At 35.6% G+C, this 22500-nt stretch overlaps 1 protein-coding gene across 3 annotated transcripts in view; it reads right to left on the bottom strand.

The window, feature by feature from the left end:
* The window catches only part of LOC135206163 (solute carrier organic anion transporter family member 3A1-like), a 297764-nt gene that overhangs the window by 70411 nt on the left and 204853 nt on the right, over positions 1–22500 (bottom strand). For 2 of the 3 annotated variants that reach the window (XM_064237443.1, XM_064237444.1), the window contains exons 2-4: positions 19984–20058; positions 491–654; positions 1–247 (exon numbers count right to left, since the gene is read on the bottom strand). The exon at positions 1–247 is cut by the window's left edge and continues 244 nt beyond it. In XM_064237443.1, coding sequence (XP_064093513.1) covers positions 1–247; positions 491–517 — 274 coding nt within the window. In that variant the 5' untranslated portion in view covers positions 518–654; positions 19984–20058. The remainder of the gene's footprint in view (positions 248–490; positions 655–19983; positions 20059–22500) is intronic. The other variant, XM_064237445.1, reaches the window with a different exon arrangement.

The following is a 22500-nucleotide window of genomic DNA, read 5'->3' as shown; positions in this document are numbered from 1 at the left end:
CCGTGCTGTTGTTCCGGGTCATGGCGGGGCAGCCCCTCATGCTGTTATTGCTGCTGTGGCGGGTTCTGCTGCTTGTGCTGCAAGTCGAGTTGTTCCTGGTTGCGGCCTTGCCGGCCGAAGCAGTGCCAGGGATGGGGGCAGTGCCACCCCCGATGGCACCGGGGCATCCGCTCATTCTCGCACTCAGGTCGTCCTTGGTTTCATAATGGCTGTAGAGGCCGGATCGATGATAGGCGTCGCAGGGCTCCTGGTCAGATGCGAAATGAGATAAAAGTTCAGAAACAACTGCACAACTGCAGAAGCACTTTGTCTTCTTAGGATGAGCTCAATAAATGTCAAAACATATTTAAAAAATCATAAAAAAGATTATATAAAAGTTAAGTAACAACTGCATAACTGCAGAAGCAATTCTTCATCTTAGGAGGAGCTCAATAAATGTCAATACATAAAAAAAAAAAAAAAAAAAAAAGGAGAAGAACTGGACACTCACCGAAGAGCCTGTCCTAGACGATGCCATAGATGACGTCGCAATGGGCCTTGGGGTTAAACCAAAGGTCAAGAGGAATTTCCGGAGTAGGCCTAACAGAGGTAATTAAGGGATGGGTCGGGTGGAAGTTGAAGAGGGATTTAAGTGGTTCTACCCGCCAGCCATTACTGAAAAAAAAGTAAGAATAGTATAAGTCGGTGAAATCATTTTATACCAATGAGTTACGATTAACTAGGGCAACAACATTTTAACACTAATATAATTTTTCAGTATGCTATATTAACATTAAACATTGACAGATGTCAATCAAAAGTGCTAACATGATAGCATGGTTTAAAAATAGACTACAAAATTATAAAATCAATTCTTAATAGACAGAATCCCAACAGAATTCACACACCTGGGACTTTGGATACCAACTGCCGCATAAAATATTAAGAGCTCACACGAAATGTTAATATTTAAATACAACCCAGAATACGTCACTGTTCTCTCTCTCTCTCTCTCTCTCTCTCTCTCTCTCTCTCTCTCTCTCTCTCTCTCTCTCTCTCTCTCTCCATGCGTTAATATCATAAGATCAAATCTTTCAAATAGAGCACTTGGCTGACAAACTCCATGTACCAATATAATATCCGTAAATTTCTGTCTATCTATCAATCTAGCTACCCGCATATTTTATCATAGAAGCGTCGATCACACTCGTTAAACTACTTCAACCTATACTGGCAATCTTTTTTATCATCTCGCAGGAACAAAGTCTAGCAAACGCTCAATTATAGGCCAAAGTTGCAATGGAAGAGTTTCAAGAAAAGTTATGTTTACGTAGAGAACAAATCTTCAAAATGGTCCAAAGTAAGAGAGAGAGAGAGAGAGAGAGAGAGAGAGAGAGAGAGAGAGAGAGAGAGAGAGATGTTATTACACACACACACACACACACGGTGGTGAAAACAATACGAAGGGTACCTGAGAATGTTCAACTCTACGGATATTCGACGCCACATTTCAATAACAGTCTAACCTGATTACATTTCCAAGTTATAAAGAGGGGAAAGTATAAAAAAAAATCTCGAGACTAGATTTCATTAAGAGACCCCAACTGAAAAATCTTACGTGTATCAGAATCCAATACTGGAACGAAATTCTCCTCAATCATCTTTACGAATCAGATAAATTACTAATACATATTAAGGTCTTGTAATCGTTCTCTCTCTCTCTCTCTCTCTCTCTCTCTCTCTCCTTGAACTTTTCTCGTGGAAATGTTTGGAAAGAGAACTACCAGGCTGGTAAGGCAGAAGGAATCACTACCGCCACACTGTTGGTACGAAGCCTAATCTCCTGTTTACATTTTTATGTGTCGAAAAAGACGCGCGAGTTCTTAGGGAGCATATCAGATGATTTGGCCGACATGAAAAACATGTTTGTTTTGAGATGTCGAGAGGAGAAAATGGCAGAGGAGGAAACTGGGAAAGGCATCAAAACAGTGAGGACGCAGACGGAAAGCCTTGGAATAAATAACAGCTCCTCCACATACATTTGCTGTCGCTGTCAAGTTAGCCTTGAAAAAACCCCATGAATTATTCATTTCCTTTGAACACTTGTTGTATACGTTACTCAAGCGCTGGCTTTTTGGACGACGACATGGGCATGGAGGCTATATCTCATATATATATATATATATATATATATATATATATATATATATATATATATATATATATATATATATATATATATATATATACGGTGTAGGAGTGAACCGGTGAATGGATACTCTAATTTTTCATAATAAAGTGTCGCACGTAGAAGGTCATATAGCAGCAAAGAACAGCACTATTATGGTGTAAATACTTTGGGGTGTTATCATACCCCGTTATTTTTGTCTTCTTCTTATTTTATTTTCAGCATATTTAAGAATGAAGCTATGAGAGAAACTAAACAGCATGGAAAGCTGACAGTATGCTCATCTGACGAAGGGTGAAAATGGGAATAGTTAGCCGAACGACTGATATATATAAATTAAATAGAGCTGACTGGTGATTAGTATAAACTACTACATGTTTAATGACTAACATAAATTCATGAGACAGCTGCAATGGCAGTTTTAGCATCGATAAACTGCACGTATTTAACTAACAGAAAGGTCAGAGGTCAGGTGGGAGTGAAGTCCGTGTCAGTTTGTATCATCCGTGTGTGGCCGAGAGGAAACGGTTGAATAAAAAATAATGCATTTGGGGGTAAACACTAAGTAATGTCACACTGAGGAAGAAAGTCACGAGCCAACGAAGGAATAAAAGCTTAGATGGGCCTGCAACCATTTTTTAAACCTAACGATAAAAGGAAGCAAAAATTGGAAGCAAAAATTGAAACGTATGATGAAAGATATATTTATTAAAATATTATTATTATTATTATTATTATTATCATCATCCTAACGAACAAGTCTTTGTGGGAATGTAGTGGATGAGCTACACGTCTGCAACCATTGATGAAAAAGATTATTATTATTTTTTTTTTTTTGCTTTATCACAGTCCTCCAATTCGACTGGGTGGTATTTATAGTGTGGGGTTCCGGGTTTGCATCCTGCCTCCTTAGGAGTCCATCACTCTTCTTACTATGTGTGCCGTTTCTAGGATCACCACTCTCTGCATGATCCTGGAGCTACTTCAGCCTCTAGTTTTTCTAGATTCCTTTTCAGGGATTTTGGGATCGTGCCTAGTGCTCCTATGATTATGGGTACGATTTCCACTGGCATATTCCATATCCTTCTTATTTCTATTTTCAGATCTTGATACTTATCCAATTTTTTCCCTCTCTTTCTCTTTCAACTCTGGTGTCCCATGGTATTGCGACATCAATGAGTGATACTTCTTCTTGACCTTGTCAATCAACGTCACGTCTGGTCTGTTTTGCACGTATCACCCTATCCGTTCTGATACCATAGTCCCAGAGGATCTTTGCCTGATCGTTTTCTATCACTCCTTCAGGTTTGGTGCTCGTACCACTTATTTTTACTGCAAGGTAGCTGATGTTTCTTGCACAGGCTCCAGTGGAGGGCTTTTGCTACTGAATCATGCCTCTTTTTGTACTGGTTCTGTGCAAGTGCCGGCATTCACTTGCTATTGTGGTTTATGGTTTCACTTTTCGTATTGCACTTCCTACATATGGGAGAGATGTTATTTCCGTCTATCGTACTTTGAACATATCTGGTTCTTAGGGCCTGATCTTGTGCCGCTGTTATCATTCCTTCAGTTTCCTTCTTGGAATAGAAAAATGCGCCTTAGTCAACATACAAAAAGGCAAAGTAACGAGAACTGAAGGATAAAGCTACCAGATGGGAACAACATCAAACACATAGATGAGACAGTATACAAATACCTGGGAATAATGGAAGGAGGAGATATAAAACACCAAGAGATGAAAGGACACGATCAGGAAAGATATAGCAGAGACTCAAGGCGATACTCAAGTCAAAACTCAACGCCGGAAATATGATAAAAGCCATAAACACATGGGCAGTGCCAGTAATCAGATACAGCGCAGGAATGTGGAATGGACGAAGGCAGAACTCCGCGCATAGATCAGAAAACCAGGAAACATATGACAATACACAAAGCACTACACCCAAGAGCAAATACGGACAGACCCCCCCCCCCTATACATAACACGAAAGGAAAGGAGGGAGAGACTACTAAGTATAGGGAGACTGCGTCAACATCGAAAACAGAGCACTGGGGGGCAATATCTGAAAACCAGTGAAGACGAGTGGCTAAAGAGTGCATGGGAAGAAGGACTAATAAAAGCAGACGAAGACCCAGAAATATACGAGACAGCAGAAAGACAGAAAGAAAAACAGAGGACTGCACAACAAACCATGCATGGACAATACATGAGACAGACTAAAGAACTAGCCAGCGATGACAATTGGCAATGGCTACAGAGGGGAGAGCTAAAGAAGGAAATTATTATTATTATTTTATTATTATTATTATTATTATTATTATTAATTATTATTATTATTATTATTATTATTATTATTATATCCTCATACTAGCACGAGTCTTCAAATGGAGAAGCAAATCCACAGTTATGTAAATGTACATATATCGAAATTTAAAAACAAAAACAGCAAGCAAAGCTTTCGGAAATCTGTACGGTTCCCCTTATTAATATATGTACATTTACATAACCGTGGATTTGCTTCTTCATTATTGTTATTATTATTTTATCATCATCTTAACGAACAAGTCATTATGGGAATGTAGTGGATGAACTACACGTGTACTACAGAACAGAAGTTTTAATGACGTGCCTGTGGAGTACATCTGAGTGAGAGGGATAACGAAGAAGTATGCGAAAGGAAGATAAAATATGAACAAACAGATAACCAGATCGAGTTCAGATAGTTCGTGAATGTGGAGAGGATAGGGAAATGACGATGAAGAAAGCAGTGCGATCCCACTGGGGAGTGAGAATTATACTATGGCACAGAATAAAGAAGAGGCTGTTGTGACAATTCTTTTAATTCAATTTTTGACAGTGATTCTAAACGGGTTGAATACTCGGTACAGCCACTTTCTTTTCCAGAACGCTAACACCTGTCTGGAGAATGTGCGTCTCTTTATATCATAAATGCACCTAGCAAGAACGCTAACTTGAATACGCAAGTTGTCACACTGTCCAAGTACTGCAGTTATGAATTAAGATAATAATAATAATAATAATAATAATAATAATAATAATAATAATAATAATAATAATAATAATAATAATAATAATAATAATAACCCTAATAATAAACCCGGAACCCCACACTATATAAAACACTCAGTCGAAAAGGATGACTGTGATAGAAAAAAAAAAAATAATAATAATAATGAAAAAATGCATCACCTTGCGTATAAAAAAAGGGGATATATATGCTTTTTTAAACGTTTATAAGTTTTTTAAACCATTATGCTATATTGAACCTGAGGCGATGAGGACAATTTTAATACTCAACCACCGTGATGTCTCATATCTTTCTTCACTTACGTAAATTACTTGTTTACTTCATAAGAGGACAAATATTACCATTCCAAGAAAATTCCTTAACCCATCCTCCATAAAGGGCTCCATACGTTACATATAGGGAGAAGTATTAAATTTCCAAGAAACCTGTCTAATTATAAAAATGTATCTTATAAAAAGACGAATCCCGAAGAACAAAACTTAAATGGCTTCAGGCGGATTCCACGAAGTTGGTCCGTAACATAAGAGGCCTTCGTGTCTATCTGAATACTGTTAATTCAACCAGCCTAAGAAAAGCAAATAAACACGACAGCTAGAAAGGCGAGGAGAATGAATTCAGTATAAATAAGCAGCACACGCGTTGTTCACGAAGTGACGACCGTAGTAGCAAAAATCCTTATACGTTGTATTTATAAATACAGCATTCGCTTGACCGTCGAAACTGAGTAAATGTAGAATAACAAGTATTTATCATCTTCCTCATACTATTTATTAAGGTGGAGACTGGTGTAACTCATGTTGAGAAAGATTGGGAGTAAGATATACTGGATACTACAAAGACAACGAGGACTCGGGAGACCGAGGGAAACCTGGATATCTCCCTGGATGGAGACAATGCGTAACAAAGGCTACTTGGATTCAACTTGCAAGACATGGCACAACAGACATCCAGAGAGAGAGAGAGAGAGAGAGAGAGAGAGAGAGAGAGAGAGAGAGAGAGAGAGAGAGAGATCTAAATGCGAACTATGAAATCGGCTTAGACGCGATTCATAAGCATTTCCAAATACAACTGTACCCGTTAGAGTTGAAAAAAAATCCTATTATGCATAAGTCATATATTTATGCATATACATATATGTAATATATATACAGAGAGAGAGAGAGAGAGAGAGAGAGAGAGAGAGAGAATGATTACGATGTCTCAAAGACTTATTAGTCCATCCGAGGAGACATCGTGTACTCACTTATCTCTAGGAGCAGGTTTTAATGTGCATTCGCAGCGTCCTAATGAGAGAGAGAGAGAGAGAGAGAGAAGAGAGAGAGAGAGAGAGAGAGAGAGAGAGAGACTTAAAATGACAAATACCGAAAATGTCACCAGCAGGCAACAAACTGCACGAAAAAGGACAACACATTCTGCCACCATTCTACCGGTTCGACCTTCTTGCAAGCAAGTCGACCTTGAGAGATCCCTCTGAATACATACCAGGAAAGAGCGGGACTGCAGTGGCACCCTATGACGTAATCATAGCTAATGACACTAACGTTGTAAGACCGTGGATGCAACCTGCATAATGCAGCAAACATGCCCTATGCCACGGGCACACTCCTCCAATTTGGGGCCGCCTGCGTAGCTTTGTTTTATGCAGAGCGCACGTGTTCTCTCTCTTCTCTCTCCCTCGCTCTCTCTCTCTCGTCTCTGCATCTCTCTCTCTCTCTCTCTCTCTCTCTCTCTCTCTCTCCATTTCCAATTTTATCACTCTCTTACTATCTTTCTTTATAGAGCAATTCTGTTTTTCGTTGCCTCGTTGCTAGGTAATATAAGGCTGCAATCACTCTTCGACCGCTTTCAAATAACATGAGAGAGAGAGAGAGAGAGAGAGAGAGAGAGAGAGAGAGAGAGAGAGAGAGAAAATTGGACTTCGCGGAATAAATTCCAAAGCCTAAGAAATAAATCATTGGGATGACGTCAAGAAATCGAGCCACACCATGGACCAAGAGTGGAATATCCAAAGAATAAAAAGAATAAGCAACGAAAGGAAGTCAATGGCATTATCTCCAATGTTTGAAAGAACAACAGGGACAAAATCGAGTCTAACACAATCAGATTAATGGTGATAATGAATATGATCAAAATAATGGTAGTGGAGATGGTCAATGGCCCAAATTCAATATCATTTTTTTTTCTTCTTCTTTTTTTATTTTTATTTATTTTTTTTTAGATTGCTAATATTCTGGCGAATCACTGTTCTACACTTACTAAAAGGAGACAACTCGTACCTTTGGCCCGTCACTTCTTAAACTTATAAATCGTGAAAATTATAATATCAAGTAATCACAACATCATTCGACAACTTAATCAACAAATTAACGTTACTGTTATACGTTCCATGTGGCATATTCGAGGTGGTTCAAATTTACTTAACTTTGCTTTTCGGATTTTAATAATAATAATAATAATAATAATAATAATAATAATAATAATAATAATAATAATAATAATAATAATAATATACCATGGGACACCAGAGTTGAAGAGAAAGAAAGGGAAAAAATGGATAAGCATCAAGACCTGAAAATAGAAATAAGAAGGATATGGGATATGCCAGTGGAAATTGTACCCATAATCATAGGAACACTAGGCACGATCCCAAGATCCCTGAAAAGGAATCTGGAAAAACTAGAGGCTGAAGTAGCTCCAGGACTCATGCAGAAGAGAGTGATCCTAGAAACGGCGCACATAGTAAGAAAAGTGATGGACTCCTAAGGAGGCAGGATGCAACCCGGAACCCCACACTGTAAATACCACCCAGTCGAATTAGAGGTCTGTGGTAGAGCAAAAAAGAAAAAAATAATAATAATAATAATAATGCGCTTTTGTCAAATAGAAAGTGATCCAATTCATACATGACCTTAAAATATTTCCAACGTGTTAAGATCATCCAACATTTTCCATAATTCAAATTTTTCAACGCAGGAAGATTATCTAAGATTATACCATTAATAATTTAATACTGTTCCTTTCAATTTGTACTTTGAACCAAGTGTAAAGCATTCCACTGAAAGACGTTCATAAAATCATACCGGCATCACTGCCTTGTTCCATACCCGCGTACATTTCGAATAACATCAGTATACCGCACCCTACAAGCAAACAAAATGACAAACCACTGCACAAAAGGGTAAGAACAATCGCGCTAAGTCGTCCTTTGTTACCGACTTTCAGAAGCGCTTCCTTCGTCAGGGGATATGTGAATGCTGCAGCAGGAGGAAGTGATGCATTGGCCTTCGAGGAAGCAAGCAAAGCTTTGCGTGTGTATTCTTTCAACAGCCACCCCCCCCCCCCCCCCCCCCCCACTCCCCGCTAGGCACAATGAAATCAAAACAGGCTGAGCCTCTCAAGGCCCCAAGCTGCCATATATCGTCCAAGCACAAGCGGTCACAACAGCTGACGCCAAGATACTAAGAGGCATATTTGTGTTTATTCACTTTTATCATCATTCATTGCGCTGTGATTATTATAAAAATAATAACTATTATTATAAAAATAATAACTACCTAGCCGATAATGGGACTCAACTCTGGGTGTAGTAGTAGTAGTAGTAGTAGTAGTAAATCTTCACCTTTTAAATAATAATCCCAATTATTCTGAGATAAAAAACCGTACATATTCCTATGCCTATAATCCGAATAATATAAAGAAAAGTAATACAGCCTTAGTTTCCCCTCGTTTAGGCAATAAATTATGACGACCCCACCCCTCCACCCAAAAACAAGCAACTAGAATTGATGAATGCTACTTAAATAGAAAACTTATAAGTAGCCAGGAAACTTATTCATCAGAGAGAGAGAGAGAGAGAGAGAGAGAGAGAGAGAGAGAGAGAGAGAGAGAGAGAGAGAGAGATAAAATTTTCAAACAATCAATCATTGTACTATGAAAATAAATATAATGTTCTAAGCTCCCTCCAGTCATTCTGATTGGGAATAAATTCACATGAAACAAGTTAAAATGGACACTATAAAGAAAACCGCAAGTTAATCTGATGTAATACTTTCAGAACTGAAGAATTTATCAAAGCATCAGAATTAATGCTGAATATATCCCCAAGTGGACAGGGTCACGCCTATTCTAACTGAGCTTAATGGGCCAGCTATCAAAGCAAGGTAGGACAAAACGAACACCGAGATACGGACTATAAAGCAGAAAACTGTGGAAGCCCTACAACATAAATTGACCACCATATATATAAGCATAACTAATCATAGGAGCATGCACACACAGTTTAATGAAAGATGTAAAAAACACCCTGGAAAATGGATGATGAATAAACAGCACCCAGATTATTCAATTAATTGGCCCTAAAACCTTAAGGCGCAGGACAATTTGCGGACATTTCTACGATTCGAAAGAACAAGCTATCCAAGCAATATACCATTCCGATATGCGAGGCACGACAGATGGACCAAATGAAGCTTCCTGAAGGTGACAGAAGGTTTTCCAAATATTTACCCTTACTGACGACCCTACAGCACATTTATTCGCAGAATCCACCCTGGTTTTAAAAACCAGGGTGACTCATGGATTAAAGCTCACATCTCATAGTTCTACATCTCCCTAAATCATTTAAATCAATTTTCATGTTCAGTGTATGCAGATCATCTTTATTTTTAACTGGATGCTAAGTCATAAGCAAAATAAGATTTGTCATTTGCATGGACACAAACTTTCAATTTAAAAAAAAACAAATAAATAAATAAATAATAAATAAATAAATAAAACAAAATTTAAAAAGTTCTTTTCTCGACTTTTATAAACCGAGTTTACTATCATGTAAAGACTGCTGAGTCTAAACTTCCGATGAAACTAATTTTTCTTGTATACGTTCATTATTCATTATCTCGTACCATCATTTCCTCTTAGTTCACTTTACTGTCATTTCCATATTGGACCATTACTAATTATTCCAAGTGGCCAAGTGTCAGCCCTGGGTGGAGGTGGTATGCTACTACAAGCCCAAGGGGTCAAATAAGGAGAGCAGACACTACTGGAAAACAGACAGACTAAATTATAAAAGTGAAATGTCAAAGAAAACCGAATAAGATAATACAATTTCAACTAAGAAACGCAACCTGTGTTACTCTATTCGATAAAAATTTATTATTTTCACAATGTTTCATGGGATGTTTTGTAATGCTTAGAAAATAGCAGATTATACTACAGGCCCTTAATAAAAAAAAAAACAGCTTAGTCGGGACGCATGCAAGATTTTCCCCTTACACATAGTTGTAAACATTATATTCCTAACTTGAAGTGAAGTGGTCTTCGTAAATAATACTCATACTTAGTACTACTCATACTAACAACAAATTATAAGTGGAAACATAAAATAATTGAACAGAAACAGCCTCTCAATTCAGTACACCAAATAAATTAAAGCACGCTAAAATCTACGGTTCTACAGAGCGTTGTTTCACCAACGAAAATTGAAATAAATACGCTATATTTCATTAGAAATAATTTTTCTGTACTGTTTAACATGCACATTATTTATTTTTAACATTTTCATTCTAATAAATAAATCATAAATATCCTATCTTAAAATTCCTTCATCTTTAACTAAACGCGAAACACCTGTTTTAGACCTTTTTAGGCCTTTCCTAACACCCAACAACAACAACAAAGTATTTTGCAGGCTTACTCCCCGAGCAAGCGAAAATTGAATGAATCGTCTTTTACCAGCGTGTCCTCTGTCTCCCCTCAAGTTCAGGTGTAAAATTAAATATTAATTTCAACAAGCTCGTACACCTGGATCTCAAGTTCTCCCCAATTGCCCCACTTTACTTACGGGGCTTCGCTCGCTAAAAAATAATGGCTCAACACACCTTAAAAATATATAATAAGAGGTGAATGACCTAGCGGTGCAGGTTTCCAGGAAGTTAAACGCCTTAGTAAAATAGGGGGGGGGGGGGGGGGGGGGGGGGCGCTATTAGAAGAGAGCATGTTTAAGGACGTTGAAAATAACCTTTTAAACCCAAATATTTGAGGTAAAGATAAAAAAATAAAAATCCTTTAAAAAATTTTTACCAGGGGCGGTTATGGTATTCTACACTCCTATGACTAAGTATAATATCCCTGTGAAAATATTAAGACAATATTACCTGGCAAGGATGATACTGTCTTTTTATATTCCGAATCAATCGGCTACATCCCAAGCGGAATTAAAGTTTCCTTACAGCATTCGAAGTTTCTGAACCGTCACACTTCAAACTATTACGATGTAAACGTAAGTTTCCTCTTAATTACCGGCTCTGTAACTTTTGCATCACGTTCATACTGAATAATATTTCAGGTCCACGAAGCAGGAATTCGACAAAGTTTTGATGGCATCAAAAATACGACTACTCAGTAGCAAAAATACTGACTTTCCTGCCAAAAGTCAACTGACAAACATGCATAACTTATTTCCATTCCACTTCACTAATCATAATCTTATTTTTCACGTTATTTGGCCAACTTGTACATTTTTTTCCACGTTTTCAGCGCGCAAAAAAAAGTAAGTAAATTTTAAATCCTGTACATCTTTAATTTTAGTAAACTTGAACAAATAAAATAAAAGGGGCACTGAGGTAAAGCTACCACGAGAGGTCATCCACCTTCAGAGTAAGAAACCCCACCACCCCATCATCCTAAGCAACAAACGCCCTCCACAAAAAAAAAAATTTATCTACCTAAAACTTCTGAGAAAACTTATCTTTCCTCCCATGAATGCACAGGAGAGATAATCTCTCATCCCGGCCCCTGACAAAACTTGGGTAATGACACGGCCTCATTAACTGCATAGCAACGGGGAGAGAGAGAGAGAGAGAGAGAGAGAGAGAGAGAGAGAGAGAGAGAGAGAGCACCAACTTTCCACCCCCCCCCCCCACAAAACTTCCTTAATTATGAAGTAGTCTTCTGGTCTTCAAAGGCTTCATTCCATCTTAATAAAAGTCTTTCACTATGGTAATTAGTTACTGTGAAGTTCCCGATGGAAAAACTTTCTTAGTTAAGTATTATACTTTCTTATCAGTTTTCATAGCGTGCATTTCATTATAGGAATTCAATCGAAATGTATGAAGTTTAAAAATAGCCAATAAGAGGCCTATTTCAATAGTCGTGGCAATTTAAAACTTCAGACAAAGTAAGAAACGCAAACCTGGGTGCGAAATTAATATAAGTCAATTGTAAAGCTTAAAGCCAAGTCATTTGGATTTGATCTCGGCAGATGCCTAAAGTAAATATTACCATTAGTGGCATTTCCTAATACTCAATCGTTAAGGATAATAGTTCATTATTATTATTATTATTATTATTATTATTATTATTATTATTATGCAATGAAGTTATTTCAAAATACTCTACACTTGTTCCCTACAATAAAAAGGAGATAATACAATAATACTTTACATTATTCTTCAAAATGTCTACAAATTTGTTACGGAATTCGGCTTCCAAACATTTTTGAACAGCAACCATCTTCACAATCGAAAGCAGATTTGAGTGAAAAAAAAAAAAAAAGTTTAGAGAAAATAGAACCGTAGACAATAAATAATACTTGAAGCGCCGCTACAGCCCTATCAGAAATGTAATAATGATCCCAAAAAAAATCACATATTGATCACGCAGTTTAAATATACAAAAAAAAAAGTAACACGAGACATTTAACTAATTCAGTACATGCTGCCCGGATAGAAGCCGTTCCCGATCAAGTTCCAAGTACCGTAGTATCGACGCGGCGTCACTTCCTGCAGTGCTTGCGCAGTCAAGATACAAAAAGGCTGAATATCACAGACTTGTCATAAATCAATATCATATTGGAAAGGTCTAAGCAACTGGCTCATCGTCAATCCTTAAGTGATTCTTGAATAATCAGCCATTAACATTCTGAATTGTTCAGTATACAAACCTTCACTTTATGGTTTTCAGTGCCAGAATATGCAATTCTAAAATAGTCTAGTTTGATTCCATCACAACAGTTATAATATATCAGAAATTAATTTTGCATGATCTAGATTTGATTCCTTACAGTGAAACGGAGATAATAAAATTAAAGTACTTCAAAATAATCTATTTCGACTCTTAAAACTGAAACGTGACTTATTCAACTTCTCATCATTTCAAAGTACAAATTCCCTACAATGAAACGGGATAATAAAATAATGAATTACATTACAACAATCTTGTCTAGCTCAGTTACATAAAACAGTCATCGCATTAACATCTCAAAATCATCTAATTTCTTTCCTAACGAAAAACGGATACAAACAAATAACGCTACCCAAAATCATACGGTTTATAAATTACATGACAACAATCTTGTCTAGCTCAGTTACATAAAAAATCATTGCATTAATAGCTCAAAATCATCTCATTTCTTCCCTATAGAAAAACAGATACAAGGAAATGACGCTACCTTAAATCATACGGTTTTATACTCTGCGATTATACGGAAAGAATCCCACGTCAAATTAACTTTAAGCCTACTATATTTTCTCTCCAACAACGCCCCCCCCCCCCCCCCCCCCCCCCAACAAACCCTCCCTCCCCCCCACTAACTGTCCTCTGGATTTCAATATCGGATCGGCCAGCCTCTCAGGACGGAGAAGAAAAAATTAACACCATCTAGCCTGTCAGTAAGGATCTGGTAAAGACTGCGATTGATATGCTGGAAATCCAGCCGGAAAATCGAATTATTCCGGATTCCAATCGAGTTTTTTGCAGGGAATATTACGTCACCTGCTCAGAAAGGTTATCGAATTTATTTATATGTGAGTCTAAAGGTCGCCTTAGATATTCTTACTAATGCATTACACTCAGTTTAAAATACCAATTCCATCGGAATGAAATATATATATATTATATATATTTATATATATATATATATATATATATATATATATAATATATATATATATATATATATTATATATTTCATTTTTTTTACTTTTCTGCACAATACAAACTTTAAAAGATACGAGTTAATATATTAATCAATTTCCAGCATACCGACTACTCTCCAAGTGTTCGAGAGAGAGAGAGAGAGAGAAACTCACATCGGGGGACTAAACTGGTTCCCAAAACGAGTGATTTAAGTAATCCATGACTGAATCCCACGCGCAAAAATTCTGTAATTTCACTCACGAGTGAGCAGCAAAACACAGACCCCAAGAAAATCATTGATCGAAGTGCCACATTCAGGTGATATAAAAACGTACCTAAAGGAATGGTTCCTTAATTTATTCGTATGGCTTGTCCGATATTTCAATATATAAGTAGGAAGGAACGGCTCATTTAGTTAAAAGAAAAATTTACCATTTCATTGAAATAATAAAAAAAATATATACAGAAAATATAAATGCTGCACACCACACAAAACCAACAACAGCTAACAAAAATTAAGCGTCATTTTTTTTTCAGAATATACAGGATACCAAATATGGACCAGAACATATATAAAAACCATCAATACATAACGTAAATAATGCAAGAGAGGAATACTACAGCTATCAAAGAAATCTCCCTCATTTCACAGTGAAATCCTACCGTACTTAAACAAAACGCCAGTGTTCCCAAAAATTCAATTGGAAGACAATTTCTTCTAAACAGATTTCGAAAAACGTATAAGTGTCTTTCTATATCGATATCATAGATTTAAGGTCATGGAAAAATGAGATAACAATGGTCATTTAATTTTTTCCTGACATGAATTTCACTTTATGTTACCTTGACGACAACGAAGAGACTCAGCCTCTGAAATGACTCACAGAGAATGATCTCTAAATCTGGCCATATAATTCATCTGGTATTTGGTCGAAAATATCTGATTCGTATGACTTTTGATTAGTTCAAATATGTCAAGGGTAAGTGCAGAAAAAAAAGTGTAAACATCTTTCAGAATATGAGGAGAGAGAGAGAGAGAGAGAGAGAGAGAGAGAGAGAGAGAGAGAGAGAGAGAGAGAGAGCTGTGTAATCAATGTCGTTTAGCTATCAACTACTACATGAAATACGAATTGAAACCTTTCAGCTTACCAAAATATATATGAATATGAACCGGCTCCGGCAAATAGCAGGGATTAAGGTATTTAAACCGGATCCTTTGTTAAAATAAACAGGAATGTGGTTTAACCGCCCACTAGTTTTTTTTTTCTACTTCCCATTAAACCAAATGGATTTAGATTGAAATTACTGAAACACTTTACCCATACATGAAGGCCGGTTACATTTCTAATGCTGCGGCTGTGCCTGAACTTATATATAATATATATATAGTACATATATTATATATATATATACTAATATATATATATATATATATATATATATATATATACGTATATTATATATACACGCATATTATATGATGTGTATATATATGTATACATATAAATATAATTACATATAATATAAATACATATTTTATATATGTATATATTCATCCTTCAAATTTATTGATCACTTACAGCTGGTTAAAGCTAGTAGTATTGACTTGGCAACACAAATCATTGATCTGCATCCACACAAACTTGACAAGTCATTCTCACAGTTTTACTGCTGCAAAATAAGTCCTTCGTCATTCTGAACGCAAAATCTGAACGCTTCAGAAGGCCGTCTAAGAATGGACTTTTAGCGCTTTCAAATTTCACAGACTCATTCTCAACTTCCTGCTGGCGGAGTTGGTCACTGAATGGACACTCAGTAATGTGTGTTGAGGTACCTCATTCCAATCTAGGGTTTTGGTCACTTGCACGATAAGTGGCCAATTTCAAACAATTTCTTAAAAAAGAAAAAAAAAAAAATTCTTTTTCAAATATATTCATCCCCACTACGATCATTTGCTGACCTTGCTTGTAAAATTTTCGCTTACTCGGGGAGTAAGACTACAAACTACTTTGTTTTTGTTGTCCTTGCTAAGAGAGAGAGAGAGAGAGAGAGAGAGAGAGAGAGAGAGAGAGAGAGAGAGAGAGAGAGGTCTGTGGAAGAGCCTAAAAATGTCTGAAAAAGGTGTTTCACCCTGAATTAAAGAAAGAGGAGTTTTAGGATAGGCTATTTATGATTTATTTATTAGAATAAAAATGTAGAAAAAATAAATAATGTGCATGTTAAACAGTACAGAACAATTATATCTAACAAAATACATCGTATTTATTTCAATTTCCGTTGGTGAAACAAGGCTCAATTTGGCTAGATTTTAGCACGTTTTAATGTGCGTTACGTTACGAATATAATGTTTACAACTTACGCGTGAGGGGAAAATTTTGCCAGCGGCCTGAGTAAGCTGGAGGTCGGATCAGGCGTTGTTATTTTTGCCCACAAATTATGGACCATTACTTTTCAACTTTCTGCACAACACTGACAATCCTAAATAATACCTACGAATAAGACAATGCCAAAACTAATTACACGACAGACGTAATCAATTAATTTTCTCCCCCATGACAAGACACATTCCAGGATTGGAATTCGATATTTTGATCACGTCGTTCCTGCGCGGCTCGTAATAATGACATCTTGACCTAAATGCTTAGAGACATGTTCCATTCATAAAATACATTACAATATTGCATTCCCATAAAGTGGGTCACGTTTGCCTTAATTTCCTCGGTGATTAGAGTTGATGAGAATAAGGTCGTATTAATGTTCACTGACGGAAAACTTTTCGGTTGCAATGCTGTGGGTCAACTTTTTTTTTTTTTAACGTGGATTTAGTTCCTTACTTGATATTTGCTGTATATAGTAAACCCACGTGATTATCTCCCGGTCAAGGTTCTCTAAATTTGCTGGCATTTTTTTTTTTTTTTGTTTTTTTTTTTTTTTTTTTTTTTTTTTTTTGTCATACTTGTGGGCAAAGAAAACCATGGTGCAACATATGGACCAATTCATTTTTTGTGCAAAACCTTCCCCACACAGTATTTGCACCTGTGGGGGGGGGGGGGGCGGGCTCTCTGTGAATTTAAACTCATTGAACCTATCAGTTTACCGTTATTCTTGTATAAAACATTTTAGAACGCGTCTGGACTCGAAAAGAAACTATACATAAATAGTCGATCTCAATCAATATTTCAAGAAGTCATTGCGACAACGGGCAAATGGACGGCTTTATTCCAAGGTCGTGGAAGACAAAATCATTACGAGGAATTACTTCTAGATATTTCTAACGGATAATCTCCTCTACCATAAAAAAAACGTTTCAAGAAAATTATTGACCTTTCAGTATATGAGAAGCTCTCTTCTCTCTCTCTCTCCTCTCTCTCTCTCTGTCTCTCTCTCTCTCTCTCTCTCTTCTCTCTCTCTAATGATAATATATATATATATATATATATATATATATATATATATATATATATATACTATATATATATCATATTATATATATATATATATATATACTATATATATATACTATATAGATATATATATATATATAATTATATATATATATATATATATAATATATATATATAATATATATATATATAATATAATATATATATATCTATATATATATTGCACACGGGTTTTGAATATGACAAAGAAATTTCCATATTTACTATTTCAGGGATAATTTGTCACCTCTCTCCGAGGCTTCCTGGCACAGTGAATGTGGTAAAATAATTATGAAATTTTACTGAAGAAATTTAGCATTGCAATATACGTATAATCAGAAGTTCAGACGCTAATTTTCAGTTAGCTCTATGTCCGTTTCATTGGTACCAAGGAGCAAAAGCAATATTAATTTCAAGTCAACATCCTCAAAAAAAAAATTTTTAATCATCGAACATCATGACATCGTACCTATTCAATAGGTAATATTAATTTTACGTCTACATCCTCAATAATTTTCTTAATCATCGAGCATCATGGCATATCGTACCTATTCAAAAGGCACTATTCATTTTACGTCTACATCGTCAATTTGTCATAATTATCGAACATCATGCCAAACCGTACATATTCAATAGGTAATATTAATTTTACGTCTACATCCTCAATAATTTTTTCTTAATTATCGAGCATCATGATATACCATACCTATTCAGTAGGTAATATTAATTTTACGTCTACATCCTCATTTCTTCATAATTATCGAACATCATGACATCTCGTATCCATTCAATATGCAATATGAGCGTACCCTTTTGCTCCTGTTATGGCCCTAAAGGAAATTACAAATAATAGAGAAGACTTTCTTAATTCGTTTCCACCATCGAGGATGACTTTTTAAGAAATGGCCAACATACAAAATTGACTTGCAATGATCTCATTATCAACACGAATCTTTTTAAGAAATGACTGGCATGCAAAAATGTCTGAGAAATTATAAGTTATATATAGATATATATATATATATATATATATATATATATATACATATATATATATATATTATACATATATATATTAACAGAACTGACAGTCAAAATAAAAGTATAAGAAAAATCATTAGACATCGCAAAATATATACATATGACTTATATATACATTTATATATGATATATATATATATATAACATATATTAGATATATATAATACTATGATATATATATATATATATATCATACATATTTACATAACAGACATACACTCATAAAAATCCTCATTTGAAAATCATATACACATATGACTTCTGAGAAAATGGATTTCATAATTCCTACTTAAACGTTGGAGTTATTTCAATCAATTCAACCAACAGGCGTTATGGTCGTACAAATTTGACAATGATGGCATTCCATTACCACCGAATAAAACTAATAAAAAAAAAAACTATTCCCTGCATATTACAATGCTCTCGCAACTGCTGTCAATTTCCCGGACCTTCGGCAGGCACACAGAACCATAACGAGTTTTAAAGGTTTCCGATAATAACGCAAAATTGGTGATGCCATTCCGAAAAACAAATAAGTAATGTCAGTAATTTAGGGAGCCATTCAAAAAGTGCCAATAACTTCCGACACTTGCTGTATATAACGAATACGAGCGTGAGTAATATGGTGTATGTATGTATGTATGTATGTATGCATATATATACAATATATATATATATATATATATATATATATATATATATATATTATAAAATGTAAACACCCACGTATACACATATATATGAACGACTGAATTTATTTACATAAACACCTATATCTCAAAAGACAACGAATATATATAGTCAAGTATATACAAATTGTGTGTGAACATTTAAAATAGGGACACATAAAAGTGTTTATTAGGAGGCATAAAGAGAAACAAACAAACAGAAACGCGTGTAGCACGTGTACAGTACAGAATGAATACATAGATAAATAAAACCCACGTGTGAGATAAGTAAATATATACAAAAATAACGTGTTTAACACCAAACAATTCAGGCATGATGGCATAAACATGTGTAATACGAATAAAAAGATTTATACAAAAAACGCATGAAATGAGTGAACATGTGTCCAAAGCTGTAAATCGGTGTTTAATTAAGCGAAAGAACACGATGCATGCACGTAAACATCGCCATAGAAAAGGAAATATATATTCAAGTTAACAAATGGTCCATAAAACGAATGAACGAAAAATAATAGTGCGAGTTCGAAAAATTTAACGCGAATGAAAACTGTTAGTGAATCCAATATACTCAACGGGCGTGTATATAAAAACTAGCACATCTAACAAATGAGTGGGTTTATATAAATAAAAGTAATAGTATACAAATAAACAAATAGAACTCAACCATGGAAAATTACCTGTTTGTGAGGTGAAGTCAAAACTGAGGATCCTAATTTTTCTCTAAATCACCGCTTTTCTCTCTGCATTATTTCCTGAAAGGAAAAAAAACGGAAAAAATAAAATCCAATACAAAAATTGAGGCCCAAAACAATAAAACTGAGTTCATGCTGAATGGCAATCATTTCTTTGAATTACGAGGTACAAGAACTTTTCAACATAGACTCGTTATTCAACATTCTATTCAAATCGACCTCGGATCGACCTCAGGTCAAGGACGAATTCCTGATATACATGATATTAACACCGCCCACCCCCCCCCACCCCCCCGCCCACCCCCCCCCCGCCCCCCACACACACACTGCACTTTTCCCAACATCTATAAAAAATCGAATGATACGGAACACTAACATACGCTCGACGATTAATATTGCTGCTTCAGGTATTATCTTTATATTATTATTAAAAGTTTAATGGTCACATAACTATAGCCACGATTTTAAATGAAATAAAATAATTAGTAGCTTTCTTTGCATTTGCGAAGCAAAATATTTAAAGAGTATATGAGTAAATTACAAGGGAAAATATAAGTTTTCTTGTGTGACAATTATGATTGACATTTCCTTAACAGCATAATCAAAAATACACAGAGAATATCTTGCAAAAAAAATTTTTTTTTTAACTATAATTAGTCCTGGTTAAAGAAAATAGACTGCATTTGAATGGCCGCCAGTCACGGATGAACAGCGCATGTCAAAGCACAAATTGTCACGTTGCTTTCAAGGCTACACAATCACACAGACATACGAAACTGTAATGTGCTTCCTCGGGGAGAGAGAGAGAGAGAGAGAGAGAGAGAGAGAGAGAGAGAGAGAAGAAGTTATAAACTTATAGATATATATATATATATGTATATATAGTATATATATATTAAAAAAAATCACATAAGTAAAGCACGCGTGATTTTGTTTATTAGCTGAAGCCACCAGGAAAATTTAAATACACGAAAGTACTTGGCACTCTGTCTTCTCTTTTGGTCTTTTCTAAATTTTCCCAGTGGCTTCAGCTAATATATATATATATATATATATAATATATATAAAGATATAGATAAGATATATATCATAATATATATATATATATATATATACATATAAAAGGTGGCAAAAATCACCTCCACTTTCATACACCCCAGCATCACGTTTTATATACTTCGATAAGTTTTCATATATTATATATATATAATAATATATATATATATATAATATATATATATATAATATATAGAGAGAGAGAGAGAGAGAGAGAGAGAGAGAGAGAGAGAGAGAGAGAGAGAGAGCAGTTATATTGAGTCCATAGATACCTGAACATGAAATGAAAATGCACAGATATGAGAGAGAGAGAGAGAGAGAGAGAGAGAGAGGAGAGAGAAAGAGAGAGAGAGAGAGTTATACTTGAATCCTAGATATTTCCTTAAGCTGAAATGAAAATGACAGTAGAAGAGAGAGAGAGAGAGGAGAGAGAGAGAGAGAGAGAGAGAGTTATGCTTGAAGTCCTTAGAAATTTGCCTTAAGCATGAAATGAAAATGACACTGATATGAGAGAGAGAGAGAGAGAGAGAGAGAGAGAGAGAGAGAGAGAGAGAGAGAATTACGCCTTATCAGAGACATGTCCCCAACTTTTGATGAAAGCTGCGGCTGCCATCCTTGCATGATATAAAAGTTTCTCAATTCCTGCCCAGTCTCTTTTAAGATCTGAGCAATGTTGGAAAGGAAAGAGAAGACATCTTGTGGGAAACTGAAAGGAATGGCGTAAGCCACTTTAAAGAATTCGCAAAGTAATTTCGGTCGCTCGTCGCTCAACGGATAAAAAATAATAAAATCGGTGAGAAATCTCCATTTTTTTATGCAGTAATTCTTACGCAATTGGTAAAAACGCAGTTTGATATACAGAGCGTTTAATTTTCCAGTTTGTTACCAAAGACAAAAACAACCTCAATTAAGAAATCAAGACTAGAGAAGAAACAATATCCAAAATGCAGAGATCGCCAAAAGTTAAGTGTATCTTAGTTTAACCAGACCACAGAGCTGATTAACAGCTCTCCTAGGGCTGGCCCGAAGGATTAGATTCTTATTTACGTGGCTATGAACCAACTAGTCACTTGGCAACGGGACCTACAGCTTATTGTGGGACCCGAACCACATTTTATCGAGAAATGAATTTCTAATCACCAGAAATAAATTCCTCTGGCTCCGCATCGTTTCATAACCATTTTGTTGCCTTATATTCTTTGTGTGGAACAACATACGTGCCAAGTAATGGGAATTCAGTCAGTCACATTTTCATAATTCCAAGAGAAACTGGAATGCCCCTAGGATTCCCATTTTCTAACAATGACAAGAATAATTTTGTCACAAAAGGCGTCGTAGACTTCACCTAAAGCAGTTCTTAACAAATCCAAGGAACCTGATCACATATATTGGGTTTACGATTTAGTTGCCAATAATCCCCAGGTATCTTTGTGGCAATTACTAATT

Source organism: Macrobrachium nipponense, chromosome 29, assembly GCF_015104395.2.
Source record: "Macrobrachium nipponense isolate FS-2020 chromosome 29, ASM1510439v2, whole genome shotgun sequence".
Classification (NCBI taxonomy): Eukaryota; Metazoa; Arthropoda; class Malacostraca; order Decapoda; family Palaemonidae; genus Macrobrachium; species Macrobrachium nipponense.
The sequence above is the reverse complement of the archived record's forward strand: the minus strand, read 5'-3'. Positions and strand labels throughout refer to the sequence as shown.